Genomic DNA, 16,456 nt, shown 5'->3' with positions numbered 1-16,456 from the left:
GTGCTTTTGCACATGTTGTTCCTTCAGGTGGAATGCTTCTTGTCTGCCTGGCGATCAGCCTGTTAGACTCAGCCGATGCAGCCAGTCCTCTGTGGAGGAGCCTCCCCGAATGCACCCACACTCCTCCCCACCAATCAGAGGAGCCTTTTTCTCTGTCTTTGTTACTCTCCTTGTATAACCTCAGTCGTGGCCCTGTCAGTATCTGTTTACACGTCTAACATCAGTCTCGGAGTATGAAATTCTCTGAGTCCGGAGCCACATCCAGTTCATCTTTGTTTCCCAGAGCTCGGCAGAGTGCCAAGAACGCAGCGGGCACTCAGTGCTTGTTGGGCGAATCATGTTTTTATCGAACAACCATCTTTCTCTTTTGACACTTGGATAAAGCCCTTCCAGTGCACGTCATCCCCATATCTTTGTTCTGCAGTATTCTCCCAGGCAAGAGCTCTTCTTCTGAAATGGGGGCATAGAATAAGATCTCTGTCTATAAATGTCATTCTGGAGCTAAAACCAGCAATGCTGCAGCCTTGAAGGATGGCATGCCTTCTGCACTGCCCAGCCCACTGTGCTAATTTGCCTTGTAGTTTTCCCGCAAGGGCTAGAATCCCTCCTCACTTGGGCAGTGCTGGAAGGGTGCTAACAAGCTCTCTGTCTCCACACTCCTCCCTATTACCAGGAAAAACCTCCCAGTACCTCAAGCCAGGTTTCAGGTTTGAATTAGGGTGGTTTTCTCTTACGTGTCAGTCACCTTCTGGTCCTGCCTCGCTGAGGCGGCCCGGTGGTGATCCTGGTTAGAACAGGGGGTGCCCCACTCCACTCCCATCAGTAGCACTGACTCTTGCAGCAGCACCGGCTGTTTTTGTTTTTGTCAGCCCTTGCGTTTTGTTTTGTTAACTTGTTTCAGTTCCAAAGGCTGCCTTTTCATGAGAAGACCCTATATTCTGGAGTCACCTTTTCCCACTGTACCTTGAGCAACACTGCGGTGTCAGTGAGGAAAAGACAGAGGCATGGGCTTCCCTGGTGGCGCAGTGGTTGAGAGTCTGCCTGCTGATGCAAGGGGACACAGGTTCGTGCCCCGGTCCGGGAAGATCCCACATGCCGCGGAGCGGCTAGGCCCGTGAGCCATGGCCACTGAGCCTGCATGTCCGGAGCCTGTGCTCTGCAACGGGAGAGGCCACAGCAGTGAGAGGCCCGCGTACTGCAAAAAAAAAAAAAAAAAAGACAGAGGCAGCTACTGTGTGTTACACATGAGTAAGAACAGCGCCAGGAGGGTGGAAGTCCCCAGCAAGCCAAGGCTGTACAGAATGTCAACCACCAAACATTTCTGTACTTAAGCTGCATCCAGAACAAGAAGATGAACAAGCTGCCTTGCAGTCATTTCCTCATTTGTAACAAGGGGTTGCTAGTGATTTGTGCTGCCTGCTTCTCAGGGTTCGTGTGAGAGTAGAGTGGAATCAAGTGGAAGAGCACACAGGAAAGAGGAAAGCGGTGGTTTCAGCTTTCAGTCTGCATCAGAAACACCGGGGCTTCTATAAAATGCAATACTTGGGCTCGCTCTCAGCAATTATTATTATATCAGCCTGGGGTAGGTCCAGGAATCATCACTTTCAACAAGCTGCCCAGGGGTGTCCGATGCTGCAGTTCTTTCGACCAAACTTAAAAACACCACTGTAAATCAAATAGCAAGTATAAAATAGTTATTTGAGGCAACTTTAGTGTCTTGGACCTGGAATCCAAAGTCTTGGGTTAAATCCCAACTCTGCCAATTCCTAGACCTGTAACCTTGAATGACCTTCTATTAGGACTTCAGTTCTTCATACATAACAAGGAGATGACATCCCAACCTCACAGGGTTATGAGAGTTAAATGAAAGTGTATGAGAACAAGCCCACCCCAGTGTGGGGCTCATGGAGCTCGGTCAGTGTTTTACAGAAAGGGAGCCAAGTGTCCACGACTTCTGGAACGTGGTGTCGTGTTAACAAACACAGGGCAAAAGACAGTCCTTGGCATCCAGCTTAATCAGGTATCCTGGAAATCTGGAGAGAACCTTAGAGATATAGTCCAGTCCCTTGAAACTCGGAAGGGAGTATAGAAAGCCCAAGGTGTATGAGGGTACCCAGCCACATGAAATGTGTTTAGATTTTCAGACCGGAAAAATTATTTCCTAATATTTTGAAGGAAGAAGAAGCGGGGATACCTTATTGGCACAGCAACAGTTAGTTACTTTTGAAAAACCGTGGAGATGGGGTAATACCCCAAGTATAGTTTGTTCCATACCTGCCGTGTACCAGGCATTGGGGATCTAATAGTGAAATAAGAATGGAGGTCGCTAACTGGCCCAGTTTTCAAAAAGGAGGAAAAAAGGAGATCCTGGAAAAAGTGAACTTAGAATTCTTCTGACTTGACTCCTTCACAGAATTCTGAATGGGATTTTGTGGACAAATTCTGGTGGAATTCTGTGGAATTTTGCAGATGATGGAATAGGTAGACAGTGAGCATTTAGGAAGGGGGCTGATCACGAGGATTCAGCAGTGGTGGATCAGTCATGACTTGTTAGACCTGACTTCATGTTTTCACTGGGTTGTTGGTCACGAGACCCTCTTGATTCCCACAAGGCAGTTGCTTTCATGATATCCTGACAATAAGAATGTGGGCAGAAAATCTAGAGAAGTCAGATGGAGGAGTTCAGCATACCCAGCACTTCGGGGCCCTGGGTAGGTGTTGGAGAGGCTGGATTCCTGAATGCCTCATTAGGGTTCCTGTTGAGGAAGGGGCATGGGATTGGAGGTCAGCAAACCAGGCTTTTAATCTCAGTCCTGCACTTCCCCGCAGTAACCTTGGATGGATTACCTAACATCCCTCGGCTTCCCTTGCCCTGTCTGTGCTGTATGTACTCCTTTTGAGGTTATTGCAGGGACTAACCTGGATGATGAGCATAAAAGCCCTTTGTAAATTGAAAACGCATTGTAAACCTTAGTTATCACCACTCTAGAAGTTGCTCGTAATGGGGGTCCTGAATCATTTACTAGGCATCTGCAAATGTCAGGGGTGGGCCTCATGTATTCGATCTGGAGGTAAACAGGTACGGGCTCCGAGCCCCTCCTGTGTGTGATGTGCTTGGGGATGTGTCAAGGAAACCCTTTCCAGAGGACACTGAGTGCTCTTTTGGAGGTGGGCCTGGAAAAAGGAGGAGACAGAGACTTCCCTGGTGGCGCAGTGGTTAAGAATCGCCTGCCAATACAGGGACACGAGTTTGAGCCCTGGTCGGGGAAGATCCCACATGCCGCGGGGCAACTAAGCCTATGTGCCACAACTACTGAGCCTGTGCTCTAGAGCCCGCGAGCCACAACTGCTGAGCCCATGCTCTGCAACAAGAGAAGCTACCGCAATGAGAAGCCCGCACACCACAACAAAGAGTAGCCCCCACTCACCGCAACTAGAGAAAGCCTGCGTTCAGCAACGAAGACCCAACGCAGCCAAAAATAAATTAATTAATTTTTAAAAAAAGGAGGAGACAGTCACCAGCTGGAGGTGGAGGAGGCTACAGGAGCTAAGGGAGCAAAGGCTTGGGACTGCCCAGGGAGAGCCTACGTGGCCAGGTCAGGAAGTAGAGTGGGGCAGGAGGTGGCCAGAGTGGTGACCCCAGGAGGGATGCTGGAGAGACAGCCCTGGGGGTCCTGAGTGCAGGGCACCCAAGCAGCCTTTGCCTCTGGACAGGAGCACTAGGAAAAACACGTGAGAAGGTGTTTACTCTAAACCATGGGACTTTTGTGTTTTTTGGCTGCGCTGGGTCTTTGTTGTGGCACGTGGGTTTCTTTTCATTGCGGTGAGCTGGCTTCTCTAGTTGCGGTTCACGGGCTTCTGTAGGTGTGGCGCACGGGCTCCAGAGTTCACGGGCTCAGTAGTTGCGGTGCACAGGCTTAGTTGCCCCACAGCATGTGGGATCTTAGTTCCCTGACCAGGGATCGAACCCGTATCCCCTGCATTGGAAGGTGGATTCTTTTTGTTTGCTTTTTTTTTTTTCCCTCTTCGTTGCTGTGCGCGGGCTTTCTCTAGTTGCGGTGAGCAGGGACTACTCTTCGTTGCGATGCACTGGCTTCTTATTGTTGTGGCTTCTCTTGTTGCGGAGCACAGGCTCTAGGCACGCAGCCTTCGTAGTTATGGCAAGTGGGCTCAGTAGTTGTGGCTTGCGGGCTCTAGAGCTCAGGCTCAGTAGTTGTGGCGCATGGGCTTAGTTGCTCCGCGGCATGTAGAATCTTCCTGGGCCAGGGCTCGAACGTGTGTCCCTTGCATTGGCAGGCAGGTTCTTAACCACTGCACCAGAGAAGCCCGGAAGGTGGATTCTTAATCACTGGACCACCAGGGAGGTCCCAGGACTTCTGTTTGTTTTTGTCCTTTATCGTTTTAAAAAGCAGCACTTAAGTGTAAGAAAAAATGTAAGCAGTATTAAAAGGTAGAAAATGAATGCTGTTTCCTCCATGCTGCTTGTCTCACTACCCTGAAGAGAAACCAACAGCCACATGGTAGAGTCCGCCAGGTGGTCTCTAAGGATTACGCGCATAGACTTTTGAAATGGTGGGATCATACTGCACACTCTCTCTGATGCCTGGATTTTTCACGTAACCCTTTACCCAGGACAGTTTCTGTTTCAGGACCCTAGGATCTACCTCATTATTATTATTTTTTTAAATATTAATTTATTTATTTTTTGGCTGCATTGGGTCTTTGTTGCTGAATGAGGGCTTTCTCTAGTTGTGGCGAGCGGGGGCTACTCGTTGTTGCGGTGTGCGGGCTTCTCATTGCAGTGACTTCTGTTGTTGCGGAGCACAGGCTCTAGGCGTGGGCTTCAGTAGTTGTGGCACATGGGCTCGGTAGTTGTGGCTCATGAGCTCTAGAGCGCAGGCTCAGTAGTTGTGACACATGGGCTTAGTTGCTCCACAGCCTGTGGGGTCTTCCCAGACCAAGGCTTGAACCCGTATCCCCTGCATTGGCAGGCGGATTCTTAACCACTGCACCACGAGGGAGGCCCCTACCTCATTATTCTTAACATCTGCGTAGTATTCTGTCATGTGGAAGTGAGATTGCATGTAGCCCATCCCTGCTGATGGGCACATGGATTATTCCTCATCTTTCAGCATGAAACCATGCTGGACACAGGTCTTGGCACGTTTGTAGGAATATTTCTCTGGGCAAAATTTCTAGCAGTAGACTTGCTGGGACCCTCATCTGACTGCTGCTTTAGTATGGAAAGTGAACTGGAATTGAGGGGGAGCAGAGGCAAGAAAAACAGCAGATGAGGATGACGCCGCTCCCCTTCCAAGGTCTCCGAGCTCCCATCCCTGGATGGAGTCCTCCCGGCCAGTAGAGGGCCCCACACGGACACAGTTCCTTGGGCTTCAGGTTATCTGACCAGAGCTGCCTTCTGAGAAGAGGTTGGGGTGATTCATTCATTCACCACTGCTCCCCAGAGCACTCACTTGCGGCCACTGGCCCTGAAGGCTGTCCTTGCCAGCTTCGCAGCCGCCTTGAAGCCCAGTGTCTCAGCTGGTTCCGAGGAGTCAGTTTGCTGGGCTCTCCTCCAGGTTTCCAACTTGTGAAATGTGCAGGAGATTAGTACCTCCCCTGCCATCTTATCCCGTCCGTCACTGCCAGTCCAAGGATCCCTGCAGTTGCCTCTGGCAGCCGCAGCCTCTGAATCCTGTGCCAGCTGCTCTGGTACCTAGAAGAGCAGCTTTCCACCCAGAACCAGTATCCAGGGGCAGGGGGTGGAAGTACAGCCTCCATTGTGACCTCCCGCCTCCCAGTTCTGGGGGGGTTGGAGGCCTTTGAAGTTGGCCCTGAGGAGCCACACGCTTGAGTCTCATCAGCCAGCGGCTTCTCACGTCTGGTGGTTTCGCGTCCTTCATGGTTCCTCCTGCAGTCTGGATTTATAGGGGTCAAGTGGACTCCACCTTGGAGGGGCCTCTGCTTCAGGTCAGCACTGGGGGGAGGCAGCCACACCTCTTCCAGGGGGAGGCAGTTTTATGGCATTGAGAGGTCCTTACACTAGTTCCCCACACACCCACCCACCCACTGAGTCCTTTGTGAGGGGAGTAGGGGGGATGGAGAGCGCCTGCAGCCTCCTGCTCGCATTCCTAGACACCGACTCACTGCACCCGCCGCCGCTGGAACAGCAGAGCTGTGTGAAATGTCAAGAGGAGTTATGCTCATGGGCTCCCTGGCCCCGTCTCTTTGTGGCTTGCATTTTCTTCCATCCGCACTCTGTTCATCAGATGGAAATCAGAGGGTGCAATTAGAAGATAATTTGCTAGTTCCAGACTTAATTTGGGGCCCCCTTCTTGCCTGATCGAATTACAGGGGAACATAATAGATTTTTGGTGAGAAATAGTTGGCTCTGTCACTGGAAGAAAGAGAGCTCCCAGCTCTCATCTGGGCCGGCCTTTCGGTATACTGTGTGTTGTTCCCCCCACCCTTCCACTCTGCCCCACCTCCTCTGTGGCTCTTGTGTGGCCCCCAGGCAAGGATCCTGATCCCCTCAGGGCCAGCTCAAGAGGTTTAAACTCAACTTGAGACCCAAGGAAAACAAGGAGCCCTCTGCAACCTCATAGGGCTGAAAAACATTGAAGCTGGCAGCTATTTAGAGACCTCACCAAGGCTGAGACAGGGGCAGCAACTTGCTGAAGGCCACATAGCTAGCCCATAGTGGTAGTAACAATAGTCTTAATGATATTAGCAGCTAACATTTATCAACCCTTAATGTGTTCCAAACTCTGTGCCAAGGGCTTATGTGCAGTGCCTTGTCGTACTCAAACCCAGACAGTCTGGCTGCGGGCCCAGGCTGGGCTCCAACATAGCAATGGTAGAGCTCAAGTTCGACAGCCTGGGTTCAAATCCTGGCTTCACCTCTCACGTGTACAACTGGGTGACCTCAGGCAAGGGATTTAAACTCTCTGTACCTCTGTTCCTTCCTCTGTAAAAAGGGGGCGATCACAGGACTGCCTGCTGGTGTGGGTTAAAATTCACTTATGCTTGTAAGTGCTGCACATAGGGCTTGGGACAGGGTGAGTGAGGGTGAGCCCTCGTCCAGTGCTCACTGCCTGCTGGCTGCCTCTGGGGCTGGAGTGTGGGGTCTGTGTGGCAGGAGATAGACGTGGCTGAGTTCTGCAATAATGCCAAAGGCTGGTCTTCATGATTAGAGGCCGGAAACGGTGTGGTTGAGTGTGCTGCCTGTGGAGCAGTGGTCAGCAGACTAGCCCACCGCCTGTTTTTGTATGCCCTGTGATTTTTACATTTTTAAGTGGTTGAGGGGGGAAAGCAAAAGAATACTTTGTGGCACATGAAAGTAACATGAAATTCAAATTTCAGTGTCCATAAATAAAGTTTTATTGAAACAGAGCCACATCCGTTTGTTTACATTTTATATATGGCCACTTTCGTGCTGCAGTGACAGAGTCTGTATTCGTGTAGGCCTGCAAAGCCTAAAATGTTTGCTGTCTGGCCCTTTACAGAAAAAGTGTCCCAACCCCGGCTCTTACTGGATTTGAAACCCAGCTCCCCCACTTACCAGCTGTTTGTCTTCAGGCTAGTGACACAACCATTCAAAACCTCAGTTCCATCATCTGTTAAGTGGGGGTGATAACATCTACCCTGTAGATTGGCCATTTAAGTATGATAGATAACAGATGCAGAGCACTTAACACAGGGCCTGGAACGTCCTAAGTGCTCGATAAATGCCAGCTTATAACAGGGTGCAAACACCCTTTCTTATCACACTCGTTATCCCTGTGCCCAGTCAGTAGAGGAATGGGAAAAGGCTCCCTTGACACACAGCCACCACCTTTGCCACAGGCTTTCCTGTCATAGTGACAGGGTGACTTCAGTGGAGAGGAGTGTGTGCCTGGTGGGAAAGAGCTGGTGTCGCTCCCTCAAGTCCAGCAATGAGTTCTGGACGTGCCTACGTCTTCTGGGGGCTCTCCCAGTGGTGGGCCCTCGTTTGGTCAGTCCTGCAGCTGGGGCTCTTCAGGCAGGCCCCACTCCAGATACCTGGCCAATCATCCCCACAGACACCATGGGCCTTGTCCTCCATCGTGCCCTGTTTTTCAGTTTGAGAAGCCTGGTTACCATGGTCACCGTGGAAGAAGCACCACTGCCTGCTGAGGCCGATGGCTGGCATTCTAGGAATGAATGAATGAAAGAAAGAAAGAAAGAAAGAGAGAGGGGACAGGTGACCTGGGATACAGGCTCTGTGCTCCTCCTACTTGCAGGAGGGCTTTGAAAGAGATCTTTCCCCTTGAAGAGGCAGAATGAAGCTCAGGGCTGAGACCTTCAGCCCTAGAGTCACATGAGTCTGCATTTAAATCCCAGCCCTGCCACTGACTAGTTTTTTGGCCTCGGGTAAGTTACCTAATCTCTCTGTACCTCACTTTCTTTGTGTATACCATGGACATAACTCCCATGTCAGAGAAATAAGACAGTGTCATACAGGTGCTTGCCACACGGAGAAACAGCAGGCGTCAGTTAACACCCTGGGCCTTGTTTCCTCATCCACAGTGCAGCTCTGCCCAGAAGTGGAGTGGCAGTCTCCAGGCCAGGCAGAGGGAAGGAATGAATGGGGACCCTAGTGCCAGCACCAAGTAGATGCCAGCCCAGAGCAGACAGCCCAGAGGGCAGCTCTCTGGACCTGGGTCTCTGGACCAACCTCTCCTGCCAGAGGGCCCCCCACTTTAGGGGGTGGGTGTGGCTTGGCCTGGAGCTGGTCTTCTGTGTTTTTCTTCACCTCCGAGCAGAGTTACCGTCCTTTGGGCGGCTCTTCAGGCTGGGGACACTTGGGGCAGATGTGCTCACCCCCTCTCCTGCCCTTCCCTTCCCCGAGCTCAGGGACGGACACCCAGCCATTCCTGGTTATTGTCTGCGGCGCCAGCCTGCAGCCTCCCTCCCGCTCAGCTCCACCCCTTGCCTGTAAGGTCTGTTTCCTAATAGCTGCTCCAACCACACACCTCGTTCCGCGCGGAGCCCCTCCCCTTCCTCCCTCCTTCCCCCGGCAGGGGTGGGGCTGGAGAAGAAGGCTAACTTGACAGCAGCGCCTCTTTCCTGGCTAGTCACCGGCCCCTGCCCAAGAATCCTTGTGTGCGTGTAGCCTCCGCAGAGAGGTGCTTCTCCCGAGTCCTGAGGGGCCATCCAGCCTCCAAGAACTGGGGGGCAGCATCCCAGCCATGAGCCCCTGCGGGTCTCTGCTGGGGGGCAAGGGGCCCAGAGCACTCACACCTCTCCGGCCCCTCCAGAGGGAGAGGTGAGCCGGGCAGCCAGCCCACAGCCAGCAGTGCCGGAGCCCCGGGCCTGTCATGGTGGCCGTCTGCCGGCTAGAGGCCCTCCCAGACGGGTTTGCAGCTGAGCTTGTGTATCTGATGTGGGAAGAAGATGGGGAGTTACTTGTCCGTCCAGGCTTACTTCACCTCCAGAGACCCCTTCCGGTGAGTTGGGCTCCGAGTCCTCTTCCCATCTCCTCTTTGGGCCCCTTGTCCTGAGGGGAGGGCAGATGCCTCCCTGAATCTGCTTCTCAGATTTCACTTGTCCTTTGACCGTGTGTCAGGCAGAAGCCAGTGGAAGCTGCTTCCAAGCAGAACCAGGCTGGCGAAGGCTTCCCCCATGTGCTGGGAATGGGAGGTGAGGGGTGGGCCCAGAAGGCAGCTCCTGGGGAGCTCGGCCTCTCCTTCCTTCCCAGACACACCTGGAAGAGCCTCTGAAAGGTGCCGCCGACCCGGCCTGCTCTTGGTGTTACTGCTTCCAGGGGAAGAGCACAGCTAGGGTGCTGTTCTTCCAGCTCTCACACGTCTCACCTGCCTGCAGGCTGTGCCGCCTGCCCAGGAATTTGTCCCAACAAGCAGGATGGGCAGGTTTTGCCAAACAGCATGGAAGCTGGCGAGGCCTGGGTGTGGGCAGCCCGGTCCACGGTAGGCACTCTCATTATACACGTTTGTTCTCTTAATGGCAGGCACCTTTGCTTCTGGCCTTAAGGGCTCCTGTGCTCCCTATGAGTACAGTTGCTGGGGAAAGGCCTGGGCAAGTGAGACTGGGGCAGCTGGCTTTGGAGTATCCTGAGCTGTGGGGCTGGCCCTCGTGCCTGCCAGGTCCCCAGGCCTGAGCTTCTGTGGAACTTTTCAAAGGGAGATGTGGAAACTTCCTCTCTACCTCTGACCTGCCTTTCTCTGCTCTCTGCCCCACCCCCCCTCCAACAGAAACTCCCCAGGGGGGTTCTGGCCCTCTGGGTCCCTCCTGAATGGAGCCATTCCTGGCTGGGGTGGGGCTTGTTTTCATTCTTTGGGAGCAGCCTCTTGTTCCAAGGTCTGCCTCCCCCTCACCCATGGTCCTGGTCGTCTGGCTTCCCCAACCCAGCCCCTTGCCCCTAACTCGCTGCTGGGATACAGTCAGGTGGCTGTGCCCTGGGCAGAAAAGCAGAACACCATGTGGTTTCTGGGAATTACTAGACCCTGGTAGAGTGGTGGGAAACCCCTGGATTTGAGGGAGGGGGGAGGGAACTGGTCCTCAGGGCTAACTCTTCCAGGCATCCTGCTATGTACTTTATCCTTTGATCTCTCAACAGCCTCAAGACGTTTTGTATCCCCATTTTACAGATGTGGCAACTGGTTTCAACATAGTTAACTTGTGGGGTCTCTCTGGCCCGCCTCATCTGTCTTCCTGAGTTTCTTCTCTCATCCTCAGGAGGCTGCACCTCCCCCTGCATGTATCCCCCACAGGATCGTTCTCAGGTTTGCTTTCCTATTGAAGCAGAGAGATTCGAGCAGAAAAAGGGTCCCCATAGTGTGCCTGGCATATGAAGGGATGGCAGAGATTCTCCTCTGCAGAGCCAGTGGGAATTGATCTTGAGCTCTACCATGTGGAATCAAGATGCCAAGTGTTTGAAGTAGCCACTGGGTTAAGCCAGGGCCTCATTAATCCCTCTTACTCTTAATCCTGGATAGGCAGCTTGGGGGAGGGGTCGTTCCCTTAGAAGCAGGAACATGTGCCCCTTTTAATCTCCAGGGACAAGACACAACTTCTGAGGAGCTAGAGCAGATAATGAACTCTCATCCTGGACCTCTGAGGGCCAGGCCACTGAAACCACCCAGGTCTGCCTGTCCTTTATCTTTTTCTGCCCCAGCTCCTCTGGGCAACCTGACAGCCCTCCCCCCAACTCTGTTTGGCCAGCTGGAGGGGGGCGGGAACGACTGACTGACTGGCCATAGACCCTCTCCGCTGCCCCCTCCCCCAAATGGGAGGCCACATTCCTGAAGCCACTTCTGAAGAGCTAGCCACACATGGGGCTGTGTGCCCCACAGGAGGGACCACCCAGACCCTCCACTCTCCCAGGTAGCAGTCTCATCAGTCACCACTGTCCCTGCCTGGTCAGAAAGATGCTTCTGCCATCAGCCCTCTCCTTTACTACAGGATGTCCTCATGGCAGCCCTCTGACGCCTCCCTGGGCCTCAGTTTCCTCCTCTGCAGAGCATAGGGACTGGACTTCCTGGGCTCCTGAACACGACCCTTACGAGATTCATGGAACAAATTAAGTCCTTGACCCTAGGCCTTGAACACACAGGAGTTCTGGGGCTCTGGTTGCAAGGAGAGTGACGCAACCAAATTCCACGGGGACATCATCTGGCGTGACAGTGCGCAGGGGAAGGAAGAGGGAGCCGGGGATGAAAGATGTGATTTCTGTACCCCCGGCACCCATGCCTGGCAGGTCGCACTCAGCAGAGAGCACTGTCTTCCGCTGCCGGTGCCACCAGCTTGGGGGGTGAGATGCAGTTACAAGTGTCCTCCCAAGTAAGAAAACACCTCGAATTGGAATTTACAAAAGAGGTAAATTAGGGAGTGACTTTTGTCTGACATCTTTAAAGGATTTTTCTTTTTATAGCTTTTCTGTTTAATGCCCAACATTGATTTAATGGGTTTGGTTTACACATTGTCTCTTAAAGAAAACAAGTTCATTTTTGTATTCTAAAGCAACCCATGTTTAAAGGGAGAAACTGTTCTTAACCCAGCCCAGCTTAGCAGTAACATTTGGCAGCCACCTTGGGACTCTTTTTCTCCTCATCTGAAAAATGAAGGACTTGATGAGGTGAATGGTTCCCAACTCCGCAACCTATGTACCTCCTCAGAGACACACAAGCTCTTTTCCATTTTTTCCAAATACCGGAGGCTCTACCCTTAACTGCAGCACGACGGCACAAATTGCTTGAAACTATTACAGCCTTCCTGGCTTTTGGTTGGAACTGAATCAATGCACTCTGGCAGCACTTATTTCTTGCTGATCAGAGGCTCATTATGTGTTTGGTTAATTTTTTCAAACAGGATATCAACATATCCATAATAATTACAGCTTAATTGACAGCCTGTTTCAGTCTACAGGGTCTGCAGGAAGGAGGAGTAATAAAGGGGTCTGTGGTGGTAGAACACTGGGTTCTGATGGACCGGAGTCTATAGGCCCCTGTTCTCTCTGCAGCCCCTGGGCCTGGGGGAGGCGTAGCATCCCCAGTTGTGACTCTCAGGCAGGGGCAGAGAGAGTGCCCGCTCTCCCGTCCACCCCGGTCACAGCTCAGAGGTAGGGGCTGGAAGAAGCTTCTTCCCAACAGTTTTCTGCTCATTCAGAGGCTAAGGATGAGCATCCAACCAGGCCCTCAACCAGGACATGGGAGGGCTTGTTCTTTAACCTATGTAAATCCACTGTAATTGTGGCTGTGTTCTGCTTTTACCACATAAGGTTGAAATTTTACCTGTAAACATTTGGTCTGGAGAATTTGCATGTGACTGAGGGCCAGGCCTCTGTCTTATCGCACTTGGCTTCTCCCAGCATCTTGCCTATTTGGTCTTGCACACCCTAGATGCACAGTAACTATTTCCTAATTGGTAGGAATTGATTATAATCAATTGATTTCTAATGGGCTAGATGAATAATTCATTTGGGAACCGTCTCTATTTCCAGAAATCTATTTGGTTCTGGGCCAAGAAACAGGTCCGTCTTGCTTGGGCATGGCAGGGCAAGGGGTCTGTCTCCTTTTGCCCTTGGTGTTCTCAAATTAAAGACGGAGGTGGGGAAGTGAACGCTTCATGGGCACCAGCTGTGGGCCAGGCTCGTGCTAGGCATTTGTACGTGATTTAATTCTCATCATCACCGGTGTGCAAATGAGGACACTGAGGCTCAAGAGTCATGAAGTAACTGGCTTTATGTGACACAGATAGTAAATGGCAAAGAAGGAATATGGACCCAGATCTTGAAAAAAGTTATTTGTGAGACTCTAAGTATTATTATTTTTAACTGGTGTGTTCCCTGCTGACTCAAAAGGCCTCAGCTTGGATCTGAGCTGCCCACTGAACTGACCATCAGGGTTTGGTCCACTTTGTACCCACCCAGGCTCTCCGTAGTGCTCGGGAAAAGTTCTGGAGGTCAAGGCGTGTGGGCTGGAGGGTTTCAGCTCCGCTCACTGACCGGGAGAGTGTGGTGGCTGATGCCTCCACCCCAGGTCTGGACTCCACCATCAACCCCACCACCTCTGAGATGGGTGCCCTCTGGCCTGCAGCCAGGACAGATGTTAACTTTCACTTGAAACTTTAAAAAATTGAAAGCTGGGAAAAAGCCTTGGCTTTGGGGAGAGCATATTGTGGCCATAGCCCCTGAGAACCTGAAGTGGGATTCTTTTGAGTAGGACCTTACTTTCCCAGAGTGTGTTTTGGATTCTTTTCTTAAAAGGCAGAGTCTCCTGGGGACCAGCCTGCTGTGGACTCAGCGGAGGAGGAGAGTCGCTGTGCCATTTAACTGTTGGGTCCTTGGGCTTAAGGAGGAGTGTCAGCAAGTGTTAACACTAGAAGGAACGCGAGCTCTCAGGGCTCCAGCCTCTGTGTTTTCAAAGATGCAAACCCCGACGCCCAGCTTAGTAGACGTGCTGCATCGTCAGGTGCAAGTGCACATTGGTTCAGATCCCAGCTCCGTCATGTGTGTACCGGGCAACTTCGCAGAAGTGACTTGATCCTGCTTTTCAGTCTCCTAGTCTGTGAAACAGGGATAATCCTATCACCTTGCAGGGTGTGGTCAGGGTTAGAGATCATGTAAGGCACCTCATAATAGCACCCAGAGTATGGTTAGCATTCCTGTAACAGGTCACCATAGCTGCTGTTAATGTCTAAGCTAGGACTCTAAGTCTACCCTGGCAACTTCCCCGGTGGCCTGGAACCACTTGTGTTGTGTGACAAAGCAGCTTGGGGACCCACAACCAGTCCTCCTATCAGCTGTTCACCTTCCTGTTCTTCAGAGACACCTGTGGTGACTGACTTTGGCCATGCAGCTGGCTGTGCCCGTCAAAGGCATTCCTTGACACAGATGTATGCATCGGTGGTGTTGCTCTCTGGCCAGGTGTTCTTCCCAGGAGGCTGGCGTGGCTGTCTCCTGCGTGCCTGCACTCGCTTCTCTCCCTGCCTCCTCTCCTGGGCCTGGCCAGGGCTACTTGCAGCAAACAAAAGCAGGATATTGGCAATGGAGAGAAGGACGTGTCTGGTGCTCCTGTGCCCCGCGGCACACATACCATTGTGAGGGTGTGACAGGGCCCAGGCCTGCAGTTGGGTGCAAATTCGTCTGCACCAGCTTTTCTCTCCTGCAGACAGGAGAGGGGTAGGGCCTGGTGACCGTGAGCCCTGGAACTCTTGTGCTCCCACCTGGACTGCTGGTTCTTGCCACTCCCACCGTTTTCACTTTGGAAACATTTGCTAAGGGCTTACTCTGCCAGCCCTTTGCAAGGTGCTGAGTCTACCAGGAGTAAGTGGGACACTGTTCCTATCCAGTGAAGGAGGAAAGCAGGTACCCAGAAACTTTACATCAGCAGGTGGCAGCAGGAAGGAAGCCCCTGCTTCTGGTGCTGGCCCTGTGCTAGGCACCTCACAGCCGTCCAGAACCTAGTTTAATCCTCACTGTTACCCCGAAAGTAGGTGGTGATGTTGCCATTTCACAAATGAGTTAAAGCAGCTGGCCCTAGGCCACTTAGGGGGAAAGTGGTGCTGAGACTTGAACCTTCAATCATCTAGGGAAAAGTCTAATCCCCTCATTTTACAGGTGGGGAAACTGAGCCCAGAGAGGGAAAGGGGCTTTTCCAAGGGCATGTAGTCTCTCCTCCCAATTCAGAGCTCATCCAATGTGCCCTTTTTTTTTTTTTTGGCTGTGTTGGGTCTCCGTTGCTGCGCGTCGGCTTTCTCTAGTTGTGGCGAGCGGGGGGCTACTTGTCGATGCAGTGCGCAGGCTTCAGTAGTTGCGGCATGCAGGCTCTAGAGCGCAGGCTCAGTAGTTGTGGCGCACGGGCTTAGTTGCTCCGTGGCATGTGGGATCTTTCCAAGCCAGGGATCAAACCCATGTCCCCGGCATTGGCAGGCGGATTCTTAACCACTCCGCCACCAGGGAAGTCCCCCAGCATGCCTTTTACATTGAGAGGAGTTGGAGCTGCAAGCCCAGAACAGGGTCTTCTCCTCTACCTCCTGTAATTTGTGGTCCTCACTGAGCCATTCTGGGCACTTCATATCCTTACTGTTCACACCAGACCCAGCTCTCAGGACCCTGAAGTTCAGCATCCAAAGGACAAGTAGGAAATGCTGAAGGTGGGAATGGCTGGTGGCAGAAGCCCCCATCGTGGCCTCTCACCCTGCACTGTTAATCAAGTTTTGATTAGAATTTCTCTTCCCCAACTCATTATAAAGCTCTTGGAAAGCGGAGTTGGAAACCTTGTATATCTATCTTTTCTATCTACAGTGCTTGCCAATTTACTCCCAAGTTACTGTAATACACTTGCCTTGCCCTTCATAGTTTGCAAAAGGCTTTCCTCTTGCGTTAACTTATTTAGTCTTCATAGTGGGTCTTTGTAATAGTTGCTGTGAGTCACATTTTGTCAATGAGGAAAAGCTACTGAGAGAAGTTGTCCAAAAGCCACCCAGCTGATGGCAGTAAGGGGCTGATAACGTGAGCTTCCATTATCATCATCATCTTTAACAGCAGTGAACACTTACTGAGTTCCTACTGCACTAGACCTTTTATAGAAACTGTGTATACTTTATTTTTTTTTATTTTTTTATTTTATTTTTGGCCCTACCACGCAGATTGCGGGATCCTAGTTCCCCACCGGGGATTGAACCCGTGCCCCCTGCAGTGGAAGCACGGAACCCCAACCACTGAACTGCCAGGGAAGTCCCAAACTGTCTACACTTTAATACAGATTATTTTATTTTCGCAGCAGTCTATTTTACAGATAAGGAAGCTGGGTCAGAGAAGTGAAGTCACTTGCCCAAGATGACATAACTAGTAAGCAGCAGGGTTAGGATTCAAACCAAGAGGCAGTTCCACCCTGCCTCTCAGAAAGCAAGGATGTGGCCAGTGTGGGTGGTGTGAGGCCTCCATGACAAGAACAGAGAGTCTGTTAACTAGGGA

At 51.8% G+C, this 16,456-nt stretch overlaps 1 protein-coding gene across 7 annotated transcripts in view; it reads left to right on the top strand.

Moving 5' to 3' along the window:
- LOC101273335 (E3 ubiquitin-protein ligase RNF185) overlaps positions 1-16,456 on the top strand; it is an 88,016-nt gene that overhangs the window by 54,128 nt on the left and 17,432 nt on the right. The window contains exons 1-2 of one of the 7 annotated variants that reach the window (XM_033412888.2): positions 9,006-9,467; positions 9,719-9,947. The exons of 5 other annotated variants lie outside the window; for them this stretch is intronic. In XM_033412888.2, coding sequence (XP_033268779.1) covers positions 9,883-9,947 — 65 coding nt within the window. In that variant the 5' untranslated portion in view covers positions 9,006-9,467; positions 9,719-9,882. Of the gene's footprint in view, positions 1-9,005; positions 9,468-9,718; positions 9,948-16,456 lie in introns of those variants that run through there. One more of the 7 variants, XM_004283701.4, reaches the window with a different exon arrangement.

Source organism: Orcinus orca, chromosome 15 (assembly GCF_937001465.1).
Source record: "Orcinus orca chromosome 15, mOrcOrc1.1, whole genome shotgun sequence".
Classification (NCBI taxonomy): domain Eukaryota; kingdom Metazoa; phylum Chordata; class Mammalia; order Artiodactyla; family Delphinidae; genus Orcinus; species Orcinus orca.
The sequence above is the reverse complement of the archived record's forward strand: the minus strand, read 5'-3'. Positions and strand labels throughout refer to the sequence as shown.